This window comes from Phodopus roborovskii, unplaced genomic scaffold (genome assembly GCF_943737965.1).
Source record: "Phodopus roborovskii unplaced genomic scaffold, PHOROB, whole genome shotgun sequence".
Lineage (NCBI taxonomy): Eukaryota > Metazoa > Chordata > Mammalia > Rodentia > Cricetidae > Phodopus > Phodopus roborovskii.
The window spans coordinates 16863982-16889214 of record NW_026126525.1 but is presented as its reverse complement, the minus strand read 5'-3'; the positions used below and the strand labels follow the sequence as shown (position 1 = coordinate 16889214).

General features: G+C 37.6%; 1 protein-coding gene across 1 annotated transcript in view; it reads right to left on the bottom strand.

The window, feature by feature from the left end:
* Positions 1–3065: 3065 nt before the first annotated feature.
* The window catches only part of Tmprss11d (transmembrane serine protease 11D), a 44559-nt gene continuing 22391 nt past the window's right edge, over positions 3066–25233 (bottom strand). The window contains exons 5-10 of the mRNA XM_051198603.1: positions 25048–25202; positions 18947–18985; positions 16436–16613; positions 12036–12295; positions 8200–8342; positions 3066–3343 (exon numbers count right to left, since the gene is read on the bottom strand). Of these exons, the coding sequence (XP_051054560.1) occupies positions 3182–3343; positions 8200–8342; positions 12036–12295; positions 16436–16613; positions 18947–18985; positions 25048–25202 (937 nt within the window). The 3' untranslated portion in view covers positions 3066–3181. The remainder of the gene's footprint in view (positions 3344–8199; positions 8343–12035; positions 12296–16435; positions 16614–18946; positions 18986–25047; positions 25203–25233) is intronic.

Below are 25233 nucleotides of genomic sequence, written 5' to 3'. Positions count from 1 at the left end.
AGCCCTGATCTAGTACCTGTTGGAAACAGAAGCAAACACCGTTAACTAAACACTGAGCCAAACTAGAACCAGATACAGAGGGAGAGGACAAGACCAGGTTGCAGAAACACATAGAGACAGCTGACCTGAACACGGAGAAGCTAATGGGCCCCAGGCTGATAGGTGGGAATCCATCATGGGACTGACTCAAGCTCCCTGAATATGGATCTCAGCCAGAAGTACTGAGCAGTCTAAGGTACCCAGGATTTATTCCTGGTGCACATAAGGACCTTGTGGACACATCCCCATGGAGGGACACTCCCTTAACCTAGAGACAGGAGAGAAATCCCAGTCCCTACTTCAAATGACTTGACAGATTTACTTGACTCAACCTAGATGGCATTACTCTATATGTGAAATTGGGGTTGGGGGATGGGAAAGGAGGGTGGTTAGGGTGCATGTAATGGGGAAGAGAGGGTATGAGGGAGGGAGAGGAAACTGGGATCGACATGTAAAATAAAAAATATAAATAATAATATTAATAATAAAAACAATAGAAAGGAAAATCCATGTGGGGTTCTGAATGACTTCATGTTTAGCATATCAGGAAAAAGGGAAGTGAAGTGTGAAGGGCGGACCATATTCAAGATGCAATGTTACTAGTTTCCCTTTCCTGGTCCAGAGGGCGATTATCATGGCTTATGGCATGTTGATGCTCCAGAGATTTATCTTTCATTTTAGTTTAAAATAATTATATGTTCTACTATTTCAATGGTCTTCCCCATTGTTTTGTTATTTTTAAAATAAATGTGCTACTCTTTATTTTACTAATTATATTATATAACATAACTGCATGCCATTATTGCCTGAATGTTTTAAAAGCAAGGAATCATTTGTGTTTGTTTTATTCTTGCCTCAGAGAAATGGTGGGGACCAGAAACAGGGCTTAAAGCATGTATTACATGAACAAGCTACACTATAAAATTGTGAATTTAAAATTAGTCCACTTCATTAGTCAATTCCCCCCCAAGCTTTCTTAGATTATTCATTTTTTTCATTATTGATGTTCACTATTTTAACCCCAGTTTGAATTTCAAATGCTCATTTTTTTTATTGCTTAAATTGTATATATTACATTGGATTTTTCTTAGAATTACTGAGAGATGACTCCATACATGTTCTATCTTAGTTTCATGAAGTCACTTAAGTCTCTGCTATGGGGACTCTATCAGCAACTAAAAGAAAGAGACAGGGAGACAGACAGACACAGACAGATTTTAAAAATCTCTTCATAAAAATACATATCTTGATAAATAACATTTTAGTACTTTAATGAATTTGCTCTATATTCTGCCAAATAAGTGTTATCTTTGAAGTGGCTTCTAACATAGGAATAAACACAAGCATATCTGTTATGTGATGGTATGTGCACTCACATACATATAACACACAAACTCATGCTCAGACACTCTACCCTTGAAGCTTGCTCTAAATTACCAGCTTAATGCTCTCTTCACAGGATGCACCAAGGGAGTGTCAAGCTGGACGCTGCCTCAGTTAGAGAGTTTGATTATAGGTGGCAGAACTTGCCCAGCCTTTAGAGTCTGGCTACAAGTTCTCTCATTAGACAACCAATTAAAATAAATTGTTCTGGATCATCCTTCAGCAATCATAACTTCCATAAATAATTAGGCAGAAACAATTATAAAAGAGTTTATTTGAAATAAAATGTTGCAAAGCTTTGTGTATACATCTTTCCAAAAGTTGGTTACATTTTTCAATCCTTTTCTGTCAGAGTTTGCTTTAATTCAGACATCATAATTTACTCCAGGAAGAGCCAAGTTTTCATTGTGGTATCTTGAGCATCTCTCATCTCCAGGTGTAAGGAGTTAGTTTTAGAGGGTGGCTGAGACACACAGTTGATCATGCAGAACCAATCTTTAGCTACACTGGAAGCCTATAAAAACCTGGTTCACTTGTGAGTCAGGTTAAATATATTGCTGTGGTTTTAATTGATTCTATTTTAATTTGTACTCCTTGATGATAGTGGTTGCATGTGTGAGTCAACTTGTGTGTGTGTGTGTGTGTGTGTGTGTGCATGTGTGTGTCTCTCTGTGTGTGTGGGTGCATGTGTATGAGAGACAGAGACAATGAGAGATAGAGACAGAGAAAGATAAACACGGGAAGACACAGAGACAAGACAGACAGAGAAGCTATGAATGTGAGATCCTTCTGTCTCCAGAACAGATTTATTGATATTAAGCCATTTAATCTTTACCTTTGAAGACCAGCTCTTTACCTCTTCATCATCATTCACTTTTAATTTGTACTTAAATTTTGCTTTTGAGTGTTAGGTTATTCTAAAAAATAACAGCAATGGTAGGAAGTTGGTAGTAGGAATTTCCTCCTACAAGTCTTGTGGTTGCAAAGATAGCTGAGAAGCCTGTATGGATTCATCACCTCAGCTTCTCTATGGAGGAGATATGTTCTTTCTTCTATGTACATAAAATATTTAAAATTAGAATTCACCATTAAAACTATTTGTACGTCTTTCGGGTTCACTTTGAAATAACTAATTTAGCTCAAATGTTCAATAGCCAGGAACATCCTGGGAGATGTGTATAGGAATGTGATACTGTCAAATATTAGGATTACTACAGGTTTTACGAATTTTGTATAGTAGCTTCAACATTTAATGTTAGAACTAAGTTTTTCTAGAAAATATTGACTATCCAGACATTCTAAACAGGTACTGTTTTTCTGTCCTCACATCGCTCTTTTATTCATACTATTCTGAGACTTCCTTTGCACAATCCTACACTCTATGTACTACCAGCTTCAATGAAACGTCTTCATAGAACACTCTGACTCTTTTTTCTATCCAGATTCCTTGACTCAAGGTACCATATTTTTTACTACTACAACTTTAGTGTGTCTATTATTAACCCTATAACTAATCTAACATATTTCCACTCTTACTTAGCCATAATAAAATGCAACACAATGTTCACTTGGTTTCTCTTGAGAAAGTAAAATTCCATACTGACAAAGAAATATTAAATACTGTTGTCAAGGCATATTTATGTAATACTATGTTACAATGAGACAGTTCCAGTTTCCTTTGCAGTTGAAAAGTAAAATTATGACATCTGAGTCATGTACACTTGCATATACACTTCACAACACATTTGCTTTTGTGGCACTAGACTCCAGTTTGCTGGCGAATCCAGTCGCGGTAGGTTGTCACTCGAGTATACACCCCTGGCTTATTTGGCAGGCCACACTGATATCCCCAGCTCACAATCCCCACAACAAACCAAAGCCGCCGTGAGTCTTCTTGGACTAGTGGGCCACCAGAATCACCCTGAAGAAAACAAAGCAATTGATTATTTAAATGTAAAAGCAATACAGGAAGTCCTAGCCATTAAACCAGCCTATGTCTTCCTGAAAGACAATCAGAAAAAAAAATACTGAAATAAAGTATACAAGCAAGGCCGAGAAGGTGTAAAACTCGTTAGCTGGCTTTCCTCAGGTACCTCCTGGTTGCCTGGTTGCTTCCTCTTCTTCTCACACATCCATTCTAGGAAGTATCCTATGCACCACTGTTTTCCTTTGTACTTCTGTTGGGGCTCTATTAGTTTCTGCCTGTGATCTCATTCTGTGGTATGTGTGTCTCGGCTTCTTTAACATTTTAGGAACACTTGCGTATTCCCACTAGTCAGCTCTCCTTGCATCAGCATTGTGTATACTTGATCAGTGTCTGTGTGAGCAGGGCTTTGGTGAAGTTCACCAGGGAAGGGAGCATCCTTGTTCTGGACACTGCTGCAGCCTTGATTTCCATAGAAGATGTTCAAGAAATAGCTTTTGAGTGAATGAGTTTATAGTCATGTTATTTACCTATTTTTTTTTTTACTACCCAGTATGATGCTTAGTAAGTCATCTGATCATCTGTCAGTGTTCTTTTGGTGAATAATTGGTAAGAAATTTTTATGGCAGTAAGCAGAGCATTTCATATAAGATATTTACCAATCAATGGTAATAACTGCTGCCTAAAAACAAGTTACACATGCAATAATCCAGTTAGGGAGATAAATTAGAAGACACTGTATTATGATGTAATTCTTTGAAATCTGGAGCTGGATAGCCTGAGTTTGAGTCCTTCACCTGTCAGCTATGTGGACTCCAGTAAGTTCTTTAACAGCTCTGCACTGCAATTCTCTTATCAATAAATGACGTTTTTATGAGTTTAAGTGAGCTTAACACACAAAGTTGTTTGGGAAGAACTTGGTGTACAGGTAGTACTAATAAAACCCAGCTATTATTACCAAACGCATGTCTAGAAAAGTCAGCCATTCATTTGGCTGCTTTTAGTAGTTAGGTTTTTCCATACCTATTTAATTAATAGTTTAGATGGAGAGAAAGGTCAGCATATGAATCACCAACTTGCTTGACAAGTACTGCCTAAAGCTGGCTGGTACCTCACTCCTTTGAATGATGCATTCATGCTCCATTTCACTGGTCCTCAGGATTTTTTTTTTATCACTTTAGTTTTTTTTTTTTTTTTACATGTCGATCCCAGTTCCCTTTCCCTTCCTCCCTCTCTTTCTCCTTCCCTCCCTTGCTCCCTCCCTCTCCTGCTCCCTCCCTTTACCCTCTCTCCCCCCTCACATGCACCCTGACCACCCTCCCCTCCCATTCCCCCACCCCAATTCCACATGTAGAGCAATGCCATCCACAGCTATGAACACCTCATTTTCAACAAAACAGCTAAAAGAATACAATGGGGTGTGGGGGGGGAAGCATCTTCAACAAATGGTGCTGGTACAATTGGATGATTGTGTGTAGAAGACTGCAGACAGACCCATGTCTATCGCCGTGCACAAAACTCAAGTCCAAATGGATCAAAGACCTCAACATCAATCCAGCCACACTGAACCTCTTAGTAGAGAAAATGGGAGGTACCCTTGAACAAATTAGTATAGGAGACTGCTTCCTGAACATAACTCCAGGAGCACAGACACTGAGATCAACAATTAATAAATGGGACTTCCTCAAACTTAGAAGCTTCTGTAAGGCAAAGTACACAGTGGACAAAACCAAATGGCAGCCCACAGACTGGGAAAAGATTTTCACCAATCCTATATCCAACAAAGGGCTGATCTCCAAAATATACAAAGAACTCAAGAAACTTGTCAACAAAACATCAAATAACCTTATTAAAAAATGGGGTACAGAACTGAAGAAAGAATTCTCAATAGAGGAAATAAAAAAGGCTGAAAGATACTTAAGAAAGTACTCAACATCCTTAGCTATCAGGGAAGTGCAAATCAAAACAACTTTGAGATACCATCTTACTCCTGCCAGAATGGCTAAAATTAGAAACACTAATGACAACTTATGCTGGAGAGGATGTGGAGAAAGGGGAACACTACTCCACTGCTGGCGGGAGTGCAAACTCGTACAGCCATTTTGGAGATCAGTTATGGCGGTTCCTCAGGAAAATGGGAATTAGTTTATCATAGGACCTGGCAATCCCCATCTTAGGCATATACTCAAATGATCCACATCCATGCAACAAAGACATTTGTTCAACTATGTTCATAACAGCATTATTTGTAGTAGCAAGAACCTGGAAGCAACCTATATGCCCCTCAACTGAAGAATGGATAAAAAAGATGTGACACATCTACACAATGGAATACTACTCTGCAGAAAAAAAATAGAATCTTGAAATTTGTAGGAAAGTGTAGAAGAAACCCTCATGAATGAGGTAACCCAGTCACAAAAAGAGGAACATGGCATGTACTCGCTCATATATGGATTTTAGACCTAGAGCAAAGGATCACCAGCCTATAATTCACACCACCAGAGGAACTAGGATACAAAGTGTATTCTAAGAGGTCCATATAAAGTTCCTCACAAAAAGGGAAGGGACAAGTCCCCCCAGAACACATGGGAAGTGTGGGGCAGTGTGGAGAGAGAAGTAGGAAAAAGAGAAGGGGAGGAGAGGAAGGAAAGCACATGCAACTAGGGAGATTGAGCCAGGGTAGGAATAGAAGACAGAAGAGAGAGAGACAGAGACAGGGAGAGAGAGAGAGAGAGAGAGAGAGAGAGAGAGAGAGAGAGAGAGAGAGAGAGAACATAAAAGAGGGAGCCATTATTGGTTTGAAGATAAAACTGAACCTAAATAAAGGTCTAGAGGCCTACAAGTCTGCTGCCAACTGACAATTTGAGCAACAGTGGAAAGGCTACCATAAATGTCCTTCCTGGATAGTGAGATCAACAACTAACTTGTCTACCATCATGGAGCCCTCATCTAGTACCTGTTAGAAACAGAGGCAAACACCCATGAATGAACACTGAGTCGAACTAGAGTCCAGATGCAGAGGGAGAGAACAAGACCAGATTGCAGAAACACATAAAGACAGCTGACCTGAACAAGGAGGAGCTAATGGCCCCCAGACTGATAGCTGGAAATCCCACTTGGGATTTTTGATACTTCTTCTTCCTATACTGACAAAGTTTTCTGAAATGTAGTTTATCCACTATATATAAGCACTAGCTAACTATGAGTGCCATGTAACTTTTACTATAGCTGGTTAATTTTGCTGCCTAGTGGCAGTTGGTTGTATTTGAATTATTTTTTTGTAAATCTGATGAGTACGGGGAACATCTAGCTGCATTTACACATGGAATGTAACATAGAAATGAATAGATGTATTTTTTGAATGAATGTATGAGATTGACATAATAAGCTTCTGTGTAAAATATTATTCATTTATTATATTTTTTGAGATAGAAAATCTCTGCGTTAGAGTGTTTCAAGTAACGATCTGTAAGATCTGGAGTGGAACAAGGGAAAATTTCACAATAATGATGTCATCAACAGACTTGAAATGAAGTACAGACTTTGTATACACAAAGCTGAGGGAGGGCATGAGAAAGGGAAACCAAAAAGAACATCTTAGTATGCTATCCCCTCAAGTTGCTGTAACCAACACTTTCACTAGGTCTGAAATTGTCAACCTGGGTTACTCTCTGACTGTTGATTCTTTTGTTTGTATGTTTGTTTTGTTTTTTGAGACAGAGTTTCTCTGTGTAGCTCTGGAGCCTGTCTTGGAACTAGCTCTTGTAGACCAGACTGGTCTTGAACTCACAGAGATCCTCCTATGTCTGCCTTCGAAGTGCTGTGATCAAAGGTATGGGCCACCACCACCTGGTTGACTGTTGACTTCTTTAGAAAACTTTATGAAACTTGACAATTTGTTGTTATGGAAGATGGGCAAGCGTCCCATGCCTGAAGAAATTAGAGTATTTATAACGATGTTTAACTATTTGCTCCTGTGACTACATTGGCTTAAAGGAGTCTGTTAAGTTTCATTAAAATTTTGATATTAGATCTTATACTAATTTCTGCAAGGAGACAATTGTACAGTTACTGCTCGTTTTGGATATTTAATTTAAAAGTTCACAGTCTAGAGACAAAGTTTTTTCCTTCCATTCCTTTCTCCCCATTCCTCTCCTCTTCCCCTTTTCTCTCTCTTTCCTCCCTTTCCCTCCCATTTTCTTTCTTTTCCTTTTCTGTTATTATATAATTTAGGTTATCTCATGGTTCAAATAACTAAGATACTGCATACAATTTTATCTTTAAATTACTTCAAAAATTAGGCATCTTTGGTGGTTTCATGTTACAATAATTTTATTAATTGGACTGAGAATGAGGAGTGTTTACAAATAAAACAGTATAAGTTAAAATTTAATTACTATTTACAAACTTTAAATAATTGCTTATTTTTATGGGAATTCATCATTATATACAATTTTAGAATAGGACATGATTCTATGATTTATGGGTAAAATACAAAATACTAAAAATCAGGCTAGCAAACTTCAAAATCTTAACATTATTACTTGTGATTAAAACATAAAAATTTACTCCCTAGCAAGTTTGAAATATATCATACTTTATCATTAGTTGTGTCCACCATGTTATATCATATTGGTTTGACCATTCATAGCAATTAAAAACTAAAAGTTAATACTTTCATGACAGATGAGATTCAAAAGATTTTTTTCTCTATAATTAAGAGCACACATGTTTTGAGGTTCAGAGTCGTGTGTGGTAATTGTTGCTAACTTTATATCTGTCACAGGGTGATGTGCTTAAAAATGCCTATAAACTTCTTGATGATGACAATGATAAGGCTGTCTTGGACTTACCTGGCATGCATCCACAGCACCAGAAGGCACTCCAGCACAGAGCATTCCAGGCAAGACACTTCCACCGTAACCAGCTGGTTCATTGCATTCATTGTTACTTACTATTCTGACCTGTCCTTGTCGTAGATCGGTGACTGTGTTGCCTATTTAGTATAAAAACATAAATGAAACAGATTCCAGCAAATATGAATTAATGACTCTAGGCAGAATTGGAGAATTAGTATAAATACTCAAAACATTATCTGTTTTAAAAGGAAAACCACCAGAAGATGCCTTAAGAGTTTCCTCTGGGTGAAGATTCTTGTGGAAGAGAAGGGAGAACTTCCTTAGGGAGACAAATGTCTCTGTTCTTTTTCTTTTTAATTTATGGTTATTGTCCTTTTTACTCTTAGAGTTAATAAATAAATTGTTCAATGTGGTCACACATGCCTGTAATCCCAACATTTAGAAGGTAAGTATAGAAGGATCAGGACTTCAAGGTCAGCTCCATTTATAAGTAAATTTGAGATCAACCTGGACTACCATGAACACCCATCTCAAAAAAAAAAAATGAAAAACCCAATAAACATCAATAGCGCCCCAATATTTATTCTAAAATTGGCTTACACTATTTAAATTGTTCACTGATGGATTTTGGATTAGAAAGCTACACATCAATAGACATTTAGTGGCAGATGAGAAGTCAGTAGGGCCATAAGGAACTAATCTGTGATAGTGCTCTTCCAGAACTGCATGGCACTATTTTTCATGACTGCTATTAAATCTATCTATTATATCAAGCCACCTGGGTCAAAAGAACACAATGAAATGCTTTCTGGGACAAGTAAGACCTTTTTTTAGTCCCTAGAGAAATAATTGTTGCTATGGTTGTAATAGCCCAAGGAAATTGTCAATTTTCTCTTCTGTTTATCACCTGATAGTGTTATTCTTTTTTCTTGGCTAATTGTTCTTACAAATTGTGCTTATTTTAATTTTAATGTTATTCATTTAATTAATGAATAAGGTCAATATTTATCTCTATGTGGAGTTCCTTGCTATGGCTATAGGATTCATTTCATCCCAGAGTAACTTAACAAAATATATAAAGAACTCAAGAAACTAGTCATCAAAACACCAAATAACCCTATTAAAAATGGGGTACAGAACTGAAGAAAGAATTCTCAATAGAGGAAATCAAAAAGGCTGAAAGACACTTAAGAAAGTGCTCCCCATCCTTAGGTATCAGGGAAGTGCAAATCAAAACAACTCTGAGATACCACCTTTCTCCTGCCAGAATGGCTAAAATTAGAAACACCAATGACAACTCATGCTGGAGAGGATGTGGAGAAAGGGGAATATCCCTCTACTGCTGGTGGGAATGCAAACTCTTATAGCCATTTTGGAGATCAGTATGGTGGTTCCTCAGGAAAATGGGAATCAGTTTATCATAGGACCTGGCAATCCCCATCTTAGGCATATACCCAAATGATCCACATCCATGTAACAAAGACATGTAGTCAAACATGTTCATAGCAGCATTATTTGTAATAGCAAGAACCTGGAAGCAACCTGGATGTCTCTCAACTGAAGAATGGAAGAAGATATGGCACATTTACACAATGGAATACTACTCTGTGGGGGGAAAACAATGGAATGTTGAAATTTGCAGGCAAATGGATGAAACTTGAAGAAACCATCCTGAATGAGGTAACTTAGTCACATAAAGAGGGACATGGTATGTACTCACTCATATATGGATTTTAGACCTAGAGCAAAGGATCACCAGCCTATAATTCAAACTAGGATACAAGGAGGAATCTAAGAGATTCATACAAGGTCCCTCACAGAAGGGGAAAGGAACAAGATCTTCTGAGCATATTGGGAGTGGGGGGGTAGTGAGTGGAGAGGGAGCTAGGAGAAAGAGAAGGGGAGGAGAGAACATGTGGGACTAGGAAGATTGAGTCAGGGGAGGAATAGATGAGAGAAGAGAGAGAGAGAGAGAGAGAGAGAGAGAGAGAGAACATAAAAGAGGGAGCAATTATGGTTTGAAGAGAAAACTGACTCTAGAGAAATGTCCAGAGACCTACCCCCAACTAACAATTTGAGCAATATTGGAAAGGCTACCATAAATGTCCTTCCCTGATAATGAGATTGATGACTAACTTATCCACCTTCATAGAGCCCTCATATAGTAGCTTATGGAAACAAAAGCAGACACCCACAACTAAACACTGAGCCAAACTGGAATCCAGATGCAGAGAGGGAGGGCAAGACCACACTACAGAAAAACACAGAGACAACTGACCTGAACACGGAGGAGCTAATGGGCCCCCAGACTGATAGTTGGGAATCCAGCATTAGACTGACTCAGACCCCCCTGACCATGGGTTTCAGTTAGAGGGCCTGGGCAATCTAAGGGACCTCTGACTATGGAACCAGGATGTATCCCTGGTGTACAAAAGGACTTTCAGAGCACCATCCCAATGGAGTAGAGGGATACTCCCTTAACATAGAGGCAGGAGGGAGGGCCTAGTCCCTATTCCAAATGACTTGACAGATTTTGTTGACCCCTCCTGTAAGGCACCACCCTCCCTGTGGAGTGGGAGGGTGGGTTGGGAGGGTGGTGGTGGTGGTGAGAAAGTATAGGAGGGAGGGAGAGTGGGGAGGAGGGAGGGAGAGAGGGAGAGGGAACTTGGATGGATATGTAAAATAAGAAAAAAGTGTTAAAGTCCTAGGTCATACATACTCTTTTGAACTCTCCTTTTCATCACAGAAAAGCATAGATTGACTTTCTGTCTTTCTTTCCTTCTTTCTTTCTTTTTTCTTTTTGGGTTTTTGAGATGGGGTTTCTCTGTGTAGCCTTGGCTGTCCTGGAACTAGTTTTGTAGACCAGGCTGTCCTTGAACTCATAGAGATCATCCTGCCTCTGACTCCTTAGTATTGTGATTAAAAGCATGCACCACCACTACCTGACTAAACTTTCTATATTAATAAGGAACTTATTGAAGTGGCTCTAGTGAACCCAAATACAGCAAACATGGTTTTGGCAAGTTTTACCCTTGTTCCCCATTCCCTTTCCCTTGTTAAAAACTGGTAGATTATCTTCCTAAAGATGGTCCCCAGGTCCATTCTTTTATTTGGCTGCTTTCTCCTCCTGAGGCTCAATACCAAGGTTCAGCTATCAAAGTATTGACATCCAACAATCAATCCCTTTGTTCCAACCTAGTTGACATGCCCAATCAAAATTAACTAACTCATCCTAACACGGGGTTTTCCATTTTCCCTTTATAAACAGCCATTTGCCTATAGGCAATGTCTGTCTCCTCTATCCAGGGTCAGTACTTTGTTCCTTTTGAACAAATACACCTTCACCCTCTCCTTTGCTAGTTTTCTCCCCTTTCCATTCTCTTTCCCTTATCTCTCATTCTTTATCTCCTGTCTTTGTCCCTTGTCCCTACCCCCTACCCCTATGGAACAAGTAAACTTCCTTTGTGCTGAGAATATGGCCTTGGTTTGTCTTGAGCTGAGTCTGAGGTCCCTCTACATTATTGAGCCAATAGCTGTAGCTGGAGTCAGGGATGACCAGATATAGATGCTTCTCTATTAGAGGCTATTCTCAGGCTGTTTCTACATTTAATAATTTACAAAGATGGATATATTGGTATATGTCAATAGTCCCATCTTTTGGAAGGCTGAAGCCAAGGATTATGTAGGTGAGGCCAGCCTGGGCTACATAATAAGTTTCAAGCTATCCTGAATTAAAATGTGACCCTGTGTTAAAACTCAAAAACAAATATCCATAGTAACAAATAAAAGAAAATTTGTTGTTTAGCTATTTATTTTCCAGAAACACTTACCTCCATAAGTGAGTGACCCCCATCCTGTGACATATGCAACAGAACCAGGTAGGATAATTTGGGTTGCTGCAGGGAGACACACCCTGTGGATATTTCTGTTAAAGGTGACAGGTCTTTCAAGTTGTACAACTGCAATATCATTATCACGAGTTGAATATCTGTAATTGTTGTGGGATACAATAGTCCTTACTCTCACTCTTAAGATGGGACGTATTGTAGAAACACCGAAGGTGGCAGTCCATTGTAGAGGATTAGAGTAGCTAAAAATAAAAAAAAACAAAACATGCTATTAAGTAGGGAATTCATAAGCTCTTCGTATATTAGTACTTGTATTTTCATCTTATTAGGTCTTTGAGAATTTCATATAATGAGTTTTGTATTTACCACTACCATCTCATTGGTAAATTTTCCTGCAATGTAATCTCAGACCTGCATTGAACTTCTTACTAGCAGCTTAAATGGTCATTTTCTTCTAACTGTACAGAGAAGGACTTTTTAGAAAACACATCTTGAAGTAATAAATTATCTCAACTTTTTCTATCCCAGTGAGTGCATCCTAACACTACAAATATTGAAAACGGGTGTAGGGGAATGTCATTATTTCTTCTTCCCTAGTGTTTTCATTCAAGCATCAAGGGATTATGAAATTGTTATATTTTCTATTTTAAATCATTCCCTTTGAGTACTGTTTTTTTCTCTTGTTTTGAGAAGGAAGAGCTATTCAAATAGTAGGGAGGTTGAAGGCTGTCATTCTTGTTAATAGATGAATGATTATTCTGTACTCAATCTGATGCATGCTATGTATATAAATAGTATATAAGTATGTACATATTTGTAGAAAGAACAATACTTTTCTAACATAAAATATAGGAAATTATTATTGAACCTTTGTAATTATCAAGTTTTTCTTAAGCTACATCCTAAAAACACATATGTAAGGTTAAAAAAATGGATACGTTTTATTATGTCAAAATTAAGTACAATATACACAAGTTTATCTGATAAATGAGAAACCAAAAGAAAGTACTAGTAATGCTTAATATTTGAATTTTTGTGATAGTCTCATATATCCCAGGCTTGCTTAGAACTTATTAGATGGCTGAGGATTATCTTGAAGTTCAGATAATTTTGTTTCTGCATTCTAAGTGCTTTGTATCACACTGCCACCATTCCAAGGTCATGTCTATAAACTTTGCAGGCTATATAATATTGTCTATAAGCCAGTAGTAAGTGGACTGAGAAGCCATTGTAGAATGGACATGGACTATTAATAGGAAATTCATGGAAAGTGAGGCAAAAACACTTTCTAGATGTAAGAAGTGCTCAAACTCACTGGTTATCAAGAAATAGAAATTATAGCAATGAATACCTAATGTATATTTATAAAAATGATAAAAAAGTAATTAAGAGCACATTACCAAGTGTTGGTTAGACAGAAAGTTGGATTTTTTTTTTTTTTTTTTTTTTTTTTGTATTTCTGGACAACTAAACATTTGGAAAGCTTTACAGTATATTTATAAATTTGTATATGGTGGGGGAATGTCCTTCTGTATACATGTTTGTATAATTGGTTGATGGATAAAACACTGTTTGGCCAATAGAGGCAGGAGGATAGGTTGGACTGGAAATGAGAAGAATTTTGGGAAAAGTAGGCAGAGGGAGAGAGACCGCAGAGAGATGCCATGTAGAGACCAGGAGGATAGGATGTGCCGGGTGTTCTCTGGTTAGATAAGGCCATGTAGAAATACATATATTTATAGAAATTGGTTAATAATTAAGATAGAGCTAGCCAATAATAGCCCTAGTCATTAGAAAACAGTTTTATAATTAATATAAGTCTTTGTGTGCTTATTTGGGGCTGAGAAGGGTGGTAGGAGCTGGCAGGGCAAGAAACTCCAGCAACACACATGGACTTCTGGGTACATATCAGAAAATTTTCTAAATATTTATTGATAGTATTCTTTTGTGTGTATATACTTGTGTATGCCCGTGACATGTGTTCTTTGTGGCAGTGGAATATTACAGAAACCTAATGAGATGAGATAAATATGATGACTGCTTATGGTGAACTCAAGCGCAGCAGTGTTTCAAACAGATAGAAAGTCCTATGATTAGGTAAAAACCATAAAGAAAATACAGTTATAAATTCTCTCCATTCATAGTTCAACAAACAATGGCTCTCTAGGTTGTATGAGAAAAGTCTCGGGGAATAACATATGAAATAATTTATGATTTCTATCATTTAGAAGTTCAATATACTAGAGGAAGAGACAAGTATTCTTTCAGAAAACAACAAAGATTACCGAGAAAAGTAAAAAATTGCCATGAAAAGTAAGAAAATACCTTGAGGAGATGTCAATAGAATAATCTTCAAAAGAGTCTCATTACATCTTTGTTCCTGGATATAAGCTGGTACTTCGCCATCCCTCAACATGCCCCTTCCCATGGTTCTCAGTGATAATCAGATAACTAGAGAGGGTACCAGGACATGGTCCACATAATTTTTCAGCTCTGGGAGCAAAATTAAAAGATGTTTCCTGCATGGCTTCAGTAGTCACTGTTGGTACTTGTGATTATACCTTTCAAGATAGTGACATAATTTCCTTGGTTTTTGATACCTAGGTTCTAACAGAATACAGATATAATCCTGTTTCTAATGCATCCCCAATTAGACTTACACTAAATGTATGCTAGGTCCACATGCTTATACTTTTGGTTTCCACACTAAGGGCTTGACTAAAAGCCAATAATATTGGCATTTCAAGTGATATTGATGATGGAATGGTTTTATGAGTTTTGTTTCTTACCTGAAATGCAGCAGCAAGTATGTCTATTTAAACCAGAATCGTGTGAATTTAGTGGGATCTCTGAAATAAATTTTAAATTTATCCACTAACACTGAGTTATAAAACAGTAGCATAAAGATTTAGAAAGATGTGAGGTTTCCTAGAACTTTCGTTCAGAAACTGTACATGTTCATGTTTATTTCTGCTTCGTTTAATAAATGGTCTTATTAAAAAACTGTAATAAAAGACAGTGCTCTCAGGATTCAATAGCATCTCTTTGGAATTGTGAATATCCCAAAGAATACCATTATGAACAAATGGGGATATAGAAAGGATAACATTGTATGGAAAAGCAGCAAGTTGAGAAATTTTATAGATGTGGAAACATGAAAATAGCCAGATGAGAAACATGCTGAGAACCTGAATCTTTGATTTCATCATTGTGGAAACAAGTTTGGAATGATTTGAGTGAGGATGGATTTGTGTGTATGATAAGGATGCTGTATTCTACTGAGTGGAAAAGACCGAGAAAAGAATAGAGATTATTAGGAACACACTTGGGCTTACTTTTTCTGCATGATTTTTTGAGTTAGTTTCCCCCATTTTTTTAAGCCTTGGATATCCAGTACCAACATATGTCTGAAACTAGAAGGTTTCATCACATTGAACACATGATAAAAATCCTTTATTAGGATAATTGTGAGCATTACCTTGTACCAACAGAATGAGTTTGCAGAGTTGCTCTTCAGCAGTTACTTACCAAAGTGTAAAGTGTAAGTAATAGCCTGTAGCCACTTCAAATGTCTAGTTGTAAATGGCCTAATTTAATGACTCTGAAGTAGTAGCACTGCTACTGCTGTTTGTATCTGGTGCTTCTATGATGCATGATATTGTGTTCCATATAGGCATTACATCATTTTGGAAAATTAAATAGTGGGATTTTCTAGTCTCTAGGTTGACTATCTGTCTACTAATTAGCTTCTATGAAAATCCTTTGCAACAAAATATTAACAAGTATTTTACTTATTTAATTTGATATATATATAAGTGTTTTGTCTGAAAGTATGTATGTGCACCACATGCTTGTCTGATGCCTGCAGAGTTCAGAAAAGAGTGTTGGATGCTGTGAAGCTAGAGCCACCATGTGGGTCCTGAAAATTGAACCTGGATTCTCTGAAAGAGAATGAACCATCTCTCCAGCCTGGACCACAACAACTTAACATTATTTTTTAAACAAGAGTGTAACCAGTCCTACCAGTAACACTAGCACTTAGATAGTAGTGTTGCCCTTAATATGAAAACAGAGTGAAGTTACATAAATTCTATGAACTTTTATAGCAAGGATTTAAATTAAGCACTCTAGTATGTGATCCTTTTGTTCTTTGCTATGATAGAGTACTGTCATTTGAAAAAGAGAACTATCAGCAAATCATTACGCTGAAGGAGAAAAGATAATTATGCTTCTATAAATAAAAAAGAACAGACTCAGAAATCATTTCCATTGAATTATTTAGGTGTCAACCCAATTATGTTTAGTACTGGGGGTAGTAGTAGAGTCTTCATATAGCTGTCTTTCCTAATTATTCCCAGGAGGAAGAGTAGTTGTGAACTCACCTTCTGAAGCAGTGAGCTGCTGTCAGGACCCACAAGTTACTGATCAGGATACCTCCACAGTGGTGAACATTATTGAGCTGTAGACTGACTTGCCAGGGCCAGTCACCTGTCTCAGCTAGCGTGCCTCCAATGATTCTCTCTTCTGATAGTGTTATAAGGTCTGGACGGGCTCCACATTCTAATAGGAAAAAAGTATTAACATGCTGGCAAGGGGATGGTTCTTTCCATTTAAAAAAATTACTGCAATGAGTTTTCATCATGTAAAAATTTTCCACCTTTTTCCTAAAACATGCTGGATATTCCAAATGAATGACCATTTACTTTTATTTGAGGCAGGGCCTCATATAGCCCAGGCTAGCTTCAAACTCTCTGTCTATAACGGAGAAAGACCTTGAACTACCGATCATCCCAATTTTATCTGCCAAGTGCTGGGATTATAGACATGCATAATCCCTGTGTATCTGGTTCAGTATGTATGTGGATTTGCATTATAGAGTCCATTTCTGGACATAGTTGAATAAGGCCATTATATTTCTGAGGGTCTTCATAATGGTTTAGGATACGTCATTAGTGTGGGCTAACACATGCCAGTGATGGATATGCCGTGATAGGTCCCACACTCCTGTGAGATTTCCTTTTTCTGAATACTCAAAATATGACCCATGGCCCTATAAAATGATTGCCCCTGCAAACTTGTTTGAAATACTGACTTTGAGTCCCACACCATTGTAAGGAGTAAGGTTTTTCCTCTCACCACTGGTCTGGTCCCGCCTCTGTGCCTGCCCCAATTAACACACAGAGACTCTGTATTTGATATAATGCTGTTGGCCCATTACTAGTTTCTAATTGGCTAGCTCTGTCTTAATTATTAACCCATTCCCATTAATCTATGTATTTCCACGTGGTCTCTCATCTTACCGAGAGCGGGTGTCCTGCTCTCTCCAGACCCTCCATCTTGACTCCTCCTTCCTACTTCCTCTTTCCTCCTTGTCTCCTAGTCCTGCCTATCTTGCTTTCCTATTGGCCAACAGTGCTTTATTCATTAACCAGTATGAGAAACATATACAGAATGACATCTCCCATCACACCATGGAACACTTCACAAACTGTTATTATGAGGAAAGATGCATGTACATAGTGAAGTTAGAATAAAACCATTGTATCTAGAAGCCCTCTGAGTGGTTTTGTAGTTCATTATGATGTTCTAGTCCTCCTTACCTGGCTGTGTATAAGTAAAAGTACCTTTGAGAGGAACTGACCCTGACAGAGGTTTGAATTAGGCCCAGTGAGATTACTCAGCTGGTAAAGGAGCCTGCCTCCAAGACTGACATTGTAAATTTGATTCCTGGGACTCATATAGTGGAAGGAGAGACCTGATTTCTCTTTATAGTCATGCCACAGCATATGTATATGGACACACACACACACACACACACACACACACACACACACACACACGCACAAAACATAGTTTAAAAATAGAATATAATTTTATTTAAATATCTTAAGAAACCTACAAACAATTCAGAGACAGATGTTAAAAATGGACTGGAATGGGTTAATTTCATCAGTTCTCAAATAAAAGCCTTATACTATTTATTCTTACAGTCAGTTTAATGTTTATTAGTAATAATAGAGGCATATCATTAATAATAATTTCTATTGTTGGGTTGGTAATTGCTAATTCTAAGCATTTGTGTTCTTACAAATTTCTCAATAAAGAGGATTAAGCTTTCATTAAGAAATATATGTGTGTATGGGTTCTTTTCCTGCTTTCTCCAAGTAAATTCCTCAGTGAACTATTTTATTACAGTTTTGTTCAAAATAATTGTACATTAAACATAGAACTGAATTGAAATATATCTTGAAGTACCTTTTTAAAATCTCTTAAGTATCTAAAATAAATCAAAATCCAAGTACATGAAACTCATTTCTAACTACATTTGGCTGATCTGAGAAGTAAATTCCATGATTCTAAGAGTTCTATGCCTATCCTCTTAGTAAAAATGTATGCAGAATGACATTGGAACACAACTTTCCTTTCAAGTTATATGCTTCAAACTGACAATACATTTTACATTTTTTTCCTTATGATTAACCCAAAACCCACACAATAAATCAAGGTACTCTGGTGGTTCAAAAATCTACATGAATGTTGTTATCACACATAATTTACAAATCTACAGAAACATTGCATTAGAACCACAGGAACAAAGCTTCCCTGAACTGCCAAGAAAATTGCCTGGAGTTTGGGGGTTGAGTGCCAAGTGGATTATACTCAACTGTGTGGTTCCATTCCCTTTTTTTTTTCCTAGAAGGAGGAGAAATTTACTTAAATATTATGACATCAGCAGTATGAAAAGCGGTGCCTGCTTTCTATAAGAACCATGCAGAGGTCACTCAGAATGATGATGCCAACTTCACAGATAAGGCTTTGGCAGAGAGCTCAAAAGACTTGGATTTTAAATCCTTAAAATTTGATAAATACTTACAGAATAATTAAAAACTTACCTTGAGTCAAAAAATTTTCTGTATCCTGGTCAGTGAGTGCTAGTGTTAAAAAGGAAAGAGTGATAATAAGATCAAGAAAATAGAAGCTGAAAATCATTTCACCTTGATTTCATGAAGCTCAGTGCTAAGGCAACTGGGAACACAGTCACTGGGAGGGTTTGCTGAAATTCAGATTCCCAGGCTCCACCTTAAGCCTTTGGAAAGAATCTCTGAGTCATGTGCCCCAGAAATCTGTCTTTGCAACCTCATCCTAGTTTGTTGTTGCACACAAATTGTTGGAAGTTTGTGCTTACATCCTTCATGAAATAATTACCAGGTGTTGCACGCGGAAACATTTTAAGGCTAGCAGGATCAACTGACAATATTGGTGGCGAGATGTGTACTAGGTGTGGGAGGGGACACAATTCAAAAGTCATTCATTTCTATTGGCAAAAGAAAGGTGGCATTAAGCAGTAATTAGTGTTCAATATGATATCACATAGTAGCTAATCATTCATTTTTCAAATATGCCTGTGAGTAGACATTGGCATATACATGTGTCACTTTACTAATGCTACATTATGTGCTGTTTTCTTAAGAGTGAGCAAAACAGAGACTCTCTCAACACATTATTTACAGATTGATGCTAACCAAAGAATTGTTACAAATGAAAAGTAAAGTATAGGAATGGGCATTGAAACCAGGAGAATCATAGATGCTATCTTGAAGGACAACATTTACACTGTACTTGGAAACGCTAAGGAATGGTTCATGAAGACTAGAAGGGAAAAAACATTTTGAATGGAAGGTGAGATATCATCTGTGCTGCAGGATGTAAGATGTGTGTGATGCAATAGTCAGTAAGCTACTATACATGTTGCATGTAGGATGTTGGGAGTGCCACGCATGACAATGTCAGCCCTGGGTAGTGACAGTGTGCTCTGGTTTTAGGTCTGCATTTTCTAAGACAGGTCTTAGAGTCATCTCAAACTCAGTATGAACACGCTTTATCTAAAATTTAATATATTTCATCATTCAGGAAGAAATACCATACCTATAGGCAGTTATAAATGACCTAAAATTTCCCTTTTCTCATTCTCATCCCTTTGAAAGAACCTCATCCTCTTTGCTAGTCCATACATTTGTTGACACTTTTACAGTTGTAATTCCTTCAAAATGATTTCCCTGTTGTACATATAGGATTGATAATTTCTGAAACCATGTCAGGTTATTGTCTGCTGGACTGGAAAATTTTTAGTGGACCATCTATATTCTTATTTTCAATAAAATTAAACCAAAGTTCTTAAGATGGGTTTTCATACTTTAAAAATAGTTCTTGTAAAAATTATTCCCAGTTTCATAAAGTTTGTATGTTTCCTTTGCTTTTGTAAGTATTAGTAGGGCTAAGCCATCCTGTTGGGAGCAGGAAAAGCAATTAACAAATAACAGCTGATGACTTTTCTTTCTTCTTTAACAAGGAACACTTAAGTTTGAATCTTAACTGCCAACATACTGACTCTTTGATTCTGGGTCCTTATTTATCTTTTCTAAATGAAAGTAAAAGAAGCTATGGGATGTCAAAGCATTCTGTAATAGTACTTGCTTTTTCTCTATCTTTCCCTCTCAAGCAAAGCTTCTTTTTTCCATGTCTCAGGATATGGAGATCCTTCTCATGTTTGTGTACAAAACTTATCTGTTAATTACCATTGTCATTATGGAAAATAGGAGGTCTTTTGGAAAGAAAGGCTGGAAATACAGCTATCATATGATCCAGCTATCCCCTGCTAGGTAATCAGTCAGTTGTCAAAATGGTATCACACCTCATGTGCATTGTGGAACTGTTCAAAATCGTCAAGATGTTGTTTGGGTATAGTTTTTTTTTTTTTTACAACTGTGATAAATACTGTAACTAAAAGCAACCTGAGTGGAAAATGTTTACTTTGGCTTACAACTCCCAGGGCACAAGCTCAAGGCAGGAACCTGGAGGTAGGAAAGGAGCAGAGTCAATAGAGGAATGCTGATTACTGGCTTGCCTCTCATGACTTGCACAGCCTATGTTCTTACATTATCCAGTACCACCTACAATGGACTGGGCTCTTCCACATCAAATATTAATCAAAAAATATAACCTACTAGCTTGCTCACAGATGTATCTTACCAGAGAACTTTTTCAATTGAGGTTCCTCTAACCAAATGACTCTAGCTTGTGTCAAATTGACTAAACAGTAGCTGGGAAAATCAACCCACTGTCAACTTGACACACTCAATAACAAACTTTCCTTTCTCATTTGTCCCAAAGAAGGATATAAAACATTTAAACTTTTAAAAAGTCCTACAGTCTATAAAGGTTAAAAATTAAAAGTTTAGTGTATTTAAAATATGCAATATAACTCTAAAATTGCAAAGTTTCTCTAAAATTTCAAAGGTCTCATAATGATATAGATAGCCAAAACAACCTTGTACAATAAAGGAGCTTCAAGAAGCATCACTATCCCTGATTTCAAGCTCTATTGTAGAGCTATAGTAATGAAACCAGCTTGGAATTGGCACAAAAATAGACAGGTAGACCAATAGAATCTAATTGAAGACCCTAATATTATCCCACACACCTATGAACACATGATTTTTGACAAAGAAGCTACAATTATACAATGGAAAAAAGAAAGCATCTTCAATAAATGGTGCTGGCATAACTGGATGCTGACATGTAGAAGATTGCAGATAGATCCATATACATCTCCATGCACAAAACTTGCATCCAAATGCATCAAAGACCTCAACATAAATCCAGCCACATTGAATCTCTTAGAAGAGAAAGGAGGAAGTACCCTTGAATGAATTGATATAGGAGACCACTTCCTGAACATAATACCAGTAGCACAGACACTGAGGTCTGTGGGACCTCCTGAAACTGATAAGCTTCTGTAAGTTAAAGGTCACAGTCAACAAGACAAAATGGCCTACAGAATGGGAGATCTTCACTAACCCCACTTCTGACAGAAGGCTGATGTCCAAATATACAGAGAACTCAAGAAACTAGTTACCAAACATCAAATAATCCAATTAAAAAGTGGGGTACAGAACTAACTAGAGAATTCTCAACAGAAGAATCTAAAATGGCTAAAAGATACTTAAGAAAGTACTCAAAATCTTTAGCCATCAGAAAAATGCAAATAAAAACAGCTGTGATATATCATCTTGCACTTGTCAGATGGCTAAAATCAAAAACACCAAAGACAGTTTATGCTGGAGAAAGGGTGCACTCCTCCATTGCCAGTGGGAGTGCAAACTTGTACTGCCATTTTGGAAATCAGTATGGTGTTTCCTCAGGAAAATTATAATCAGTCTACCTCAAGATCCAGCAATTCCACTCTTAGGTATATACCCAAGGGATGCATATACCATACAATAAGAACATCTGTTCAACTATGTTCATAGCAGCATTATTTGTAATAGCCAGAACCTGGAAGCAACCTTGATGCCCCTCAACTGAAGAATGGATAAAGAAAATGTGGTACATTTACACAGTGGAGTAATACTCAGTGGGGGAGGCAATGGAATCTGGAAGTTCGCAGGCAAATGGATGAACTAGAAGAAACCATCCTGAGTGAGGTAACCCAGTCAGAAAAAGACAAACATGGTATGTACTCACTCATATATAGATATTAGATATAGAGCAAAGGATTGCCAGCCTGTAATCCACACCTCCAGAGAAGTTAGGAAACAAGGAGAACCCTAAGAGAGACATACAGCATCCTCTGGAGAAGAGAAAAAGGACATCTTCTGAGCAAATTGGGAGCATGGGGTTGGGGAGGGAGTTAGGAAATAGAGAACGGGAGGAGAGTGGGGAAGAATATGAGGAAGCAGGAAGATTGGGTCATGGAAAGAACAGAGGAGAGAAAGAAAAGAGGTATCTTAATTGAAGGAGCCATTAAAGGTTTAAAGAGAACTTTATCACTAGGGAAATGTTCAGAGATTTACAAAGATGACCACAACTAAGAATCTAAGCAATAGTGGAGAGGCTACTCTAAATGTCCTGCCTTGATAATGTGATTGGTGACTACCTTAAATGCCATCCTAGAGCCTTCATCCAGTAGCAGATGGAAGCAGAAGCAGAGACCCATAGGTAAACACCGAGCCAAGCTCCTGGAATCCAGTTGTAGACAGGGAGGAATGATGAACAAAGGGGTCAAGACCAGGCTTCAGAAACCCATAGAAACAGATGACCTGAATAAGGGAGAGTTCATGCTACCCAGACTGACAGCTAGGAAACCAGAATAAGACTGAACCAGGAGCCCTGAATATTGGTGTCAGGAGGCCTGAGCATTCTAAGGGGCCTCTGGTGGTGGAATAGTACCTAGTGTACAAATGGACTTTGGGAGCCCAATCCCCATAGAGGGATACTCTATCAATCTAGACATTTGGAGGAGGGCTTAAACCTACACCAAATGATGTGACAGACTTTGATGATCCCCCATAGAAGGTCTCGCCCTCTTCGGGGAGCATAAGAGGAATGGGATTGGGGGAGTTAGTGGGGGACATGGGAGAATGGGAGAGAGAGGGAACTGGGACTGATAAGTAAAATAAGATTGTTTCTAATTTAAATTAAAGAAGAATAAGTCATGGGACAAGATAACAAATACTTATTTCACTTGGATGAGGAAACTAAAACATTAAACTTGAAGAAGTAGGGAATGGGATAGCTTTAATATGAACCTATTAAGGGTGTCTTGGATCAAAGAATGGAGAGGGGATGGAGTGTAGTGAGATACTCACTTTGTCCACATTTGTGGCACAGACCATGCCCATTGGGGGTGGAGGCAGGGCCAGAAGTTACCTGTGGGAACTAAGTCTGAGGAGGGGGCCCACGGAGTTCTCTTGCTTGCAGCATGGGGACAAGAGAACATCTGGAGTCATCCTTGGGACCAGGAACCTGTTGGTGTCCATCTATGTTGTAAGTTATTTCTCCCTGAATAAACATCTATTCAGCCTATTTGCTTCTCCTAATCCTTATCAAACCTCAATATCTGGTGTTATAAGTGGGATATGTCATTCTGTAAATATGTTTTTCTTATTGGTTAATGAATAAAACACTGTTGGCCAATAGGAAATCAAGGTAGGCGGGATTAGGAGACAAGGAGTATTCAGGGAGAGGTAGGAAGATTCAAAATGTAGGACAGAGAGATCAGAACATGGGCCCCCCCTCCAGTAAGATAAGACCACATGGAAATACTTAGATTAATAGAAATGTGTTAATATTTAAGATAGAGCTAGCAAATAAAAAACTCTAGTAACAGGCCAACAGCTTTATATCTAATACAGTGTCTGTGTGTGTTATTTGTGGCTGATGTGGCTGTGGGACCAGGCTGGCAGAAAGCAACAAAGGAGAATGAGTTGACAGGTAAGTATGGGTAGGAAGGATCGCTTTTCATGTTCTACAGCTGTCATGAACTATGGTTGACAACAATTAATGAATATTTTAAAATGCTTAGCATAGAAGACTTTAACTGTCCCCCAAAGAAAGAACTGTTGAATGTCTGGCATGATAGACATGCCAGTTTCTCTGATCTAGCCAAATAGGTTTTAAGCATTTTATGCATTTGCAGGTTTTTTCATAATAAATTTTATAAAATACAAAAAGCATTTTCATGTTTCTTATGCAAATTGGAGATATCAGGCAGGAATTATATTCCCAGTTTACAAAGATAAAACTGAATCCATAAGTCCTTTTAAATTTCAACCCCTAAAATTCACTCCTATTGGAACAGTTTTAACTTACCTAATCAATTTCAGAAAGAAAATGAATACATTTTCTTTATCATGTTGTGTCATTCTATACAGGGCTCAAAACAATAGAAAAAGACATGGTAGAACAAATTAAAATATATTGCTCTCATGTGATACTAGGAAATAGATCTCTTCCCATGTTGAAATTATTGCATTTAAGAAGAAATTCTAGAATGTTTTGTGTTAGAGAACTATATATTACAATCAGAATTGTAGTAGTTTTGATAGTTCAATCACAAATAATGAGGGGAGATTCTCATTTAATGAATATATGAATTTGAATGAGTAAACTTGAAAGATATATTAAAACGAAAAGTCATAGAAATGATACTTGCATGTTATCTCATTCGAAGGGGCTATTTCCAAGCTTCCAGAGTTACTCAGTATTCGAAGCACAGAATGAATCCTGTTTTTCATGGATCTTCTATTGCTACGTTTACTAGATCGAAATTTCATGACAGCATCCGCAATCACGCCATTCCCTTCTTTCCTGTCAGTCATTAGAAACAGACACTTTGGAT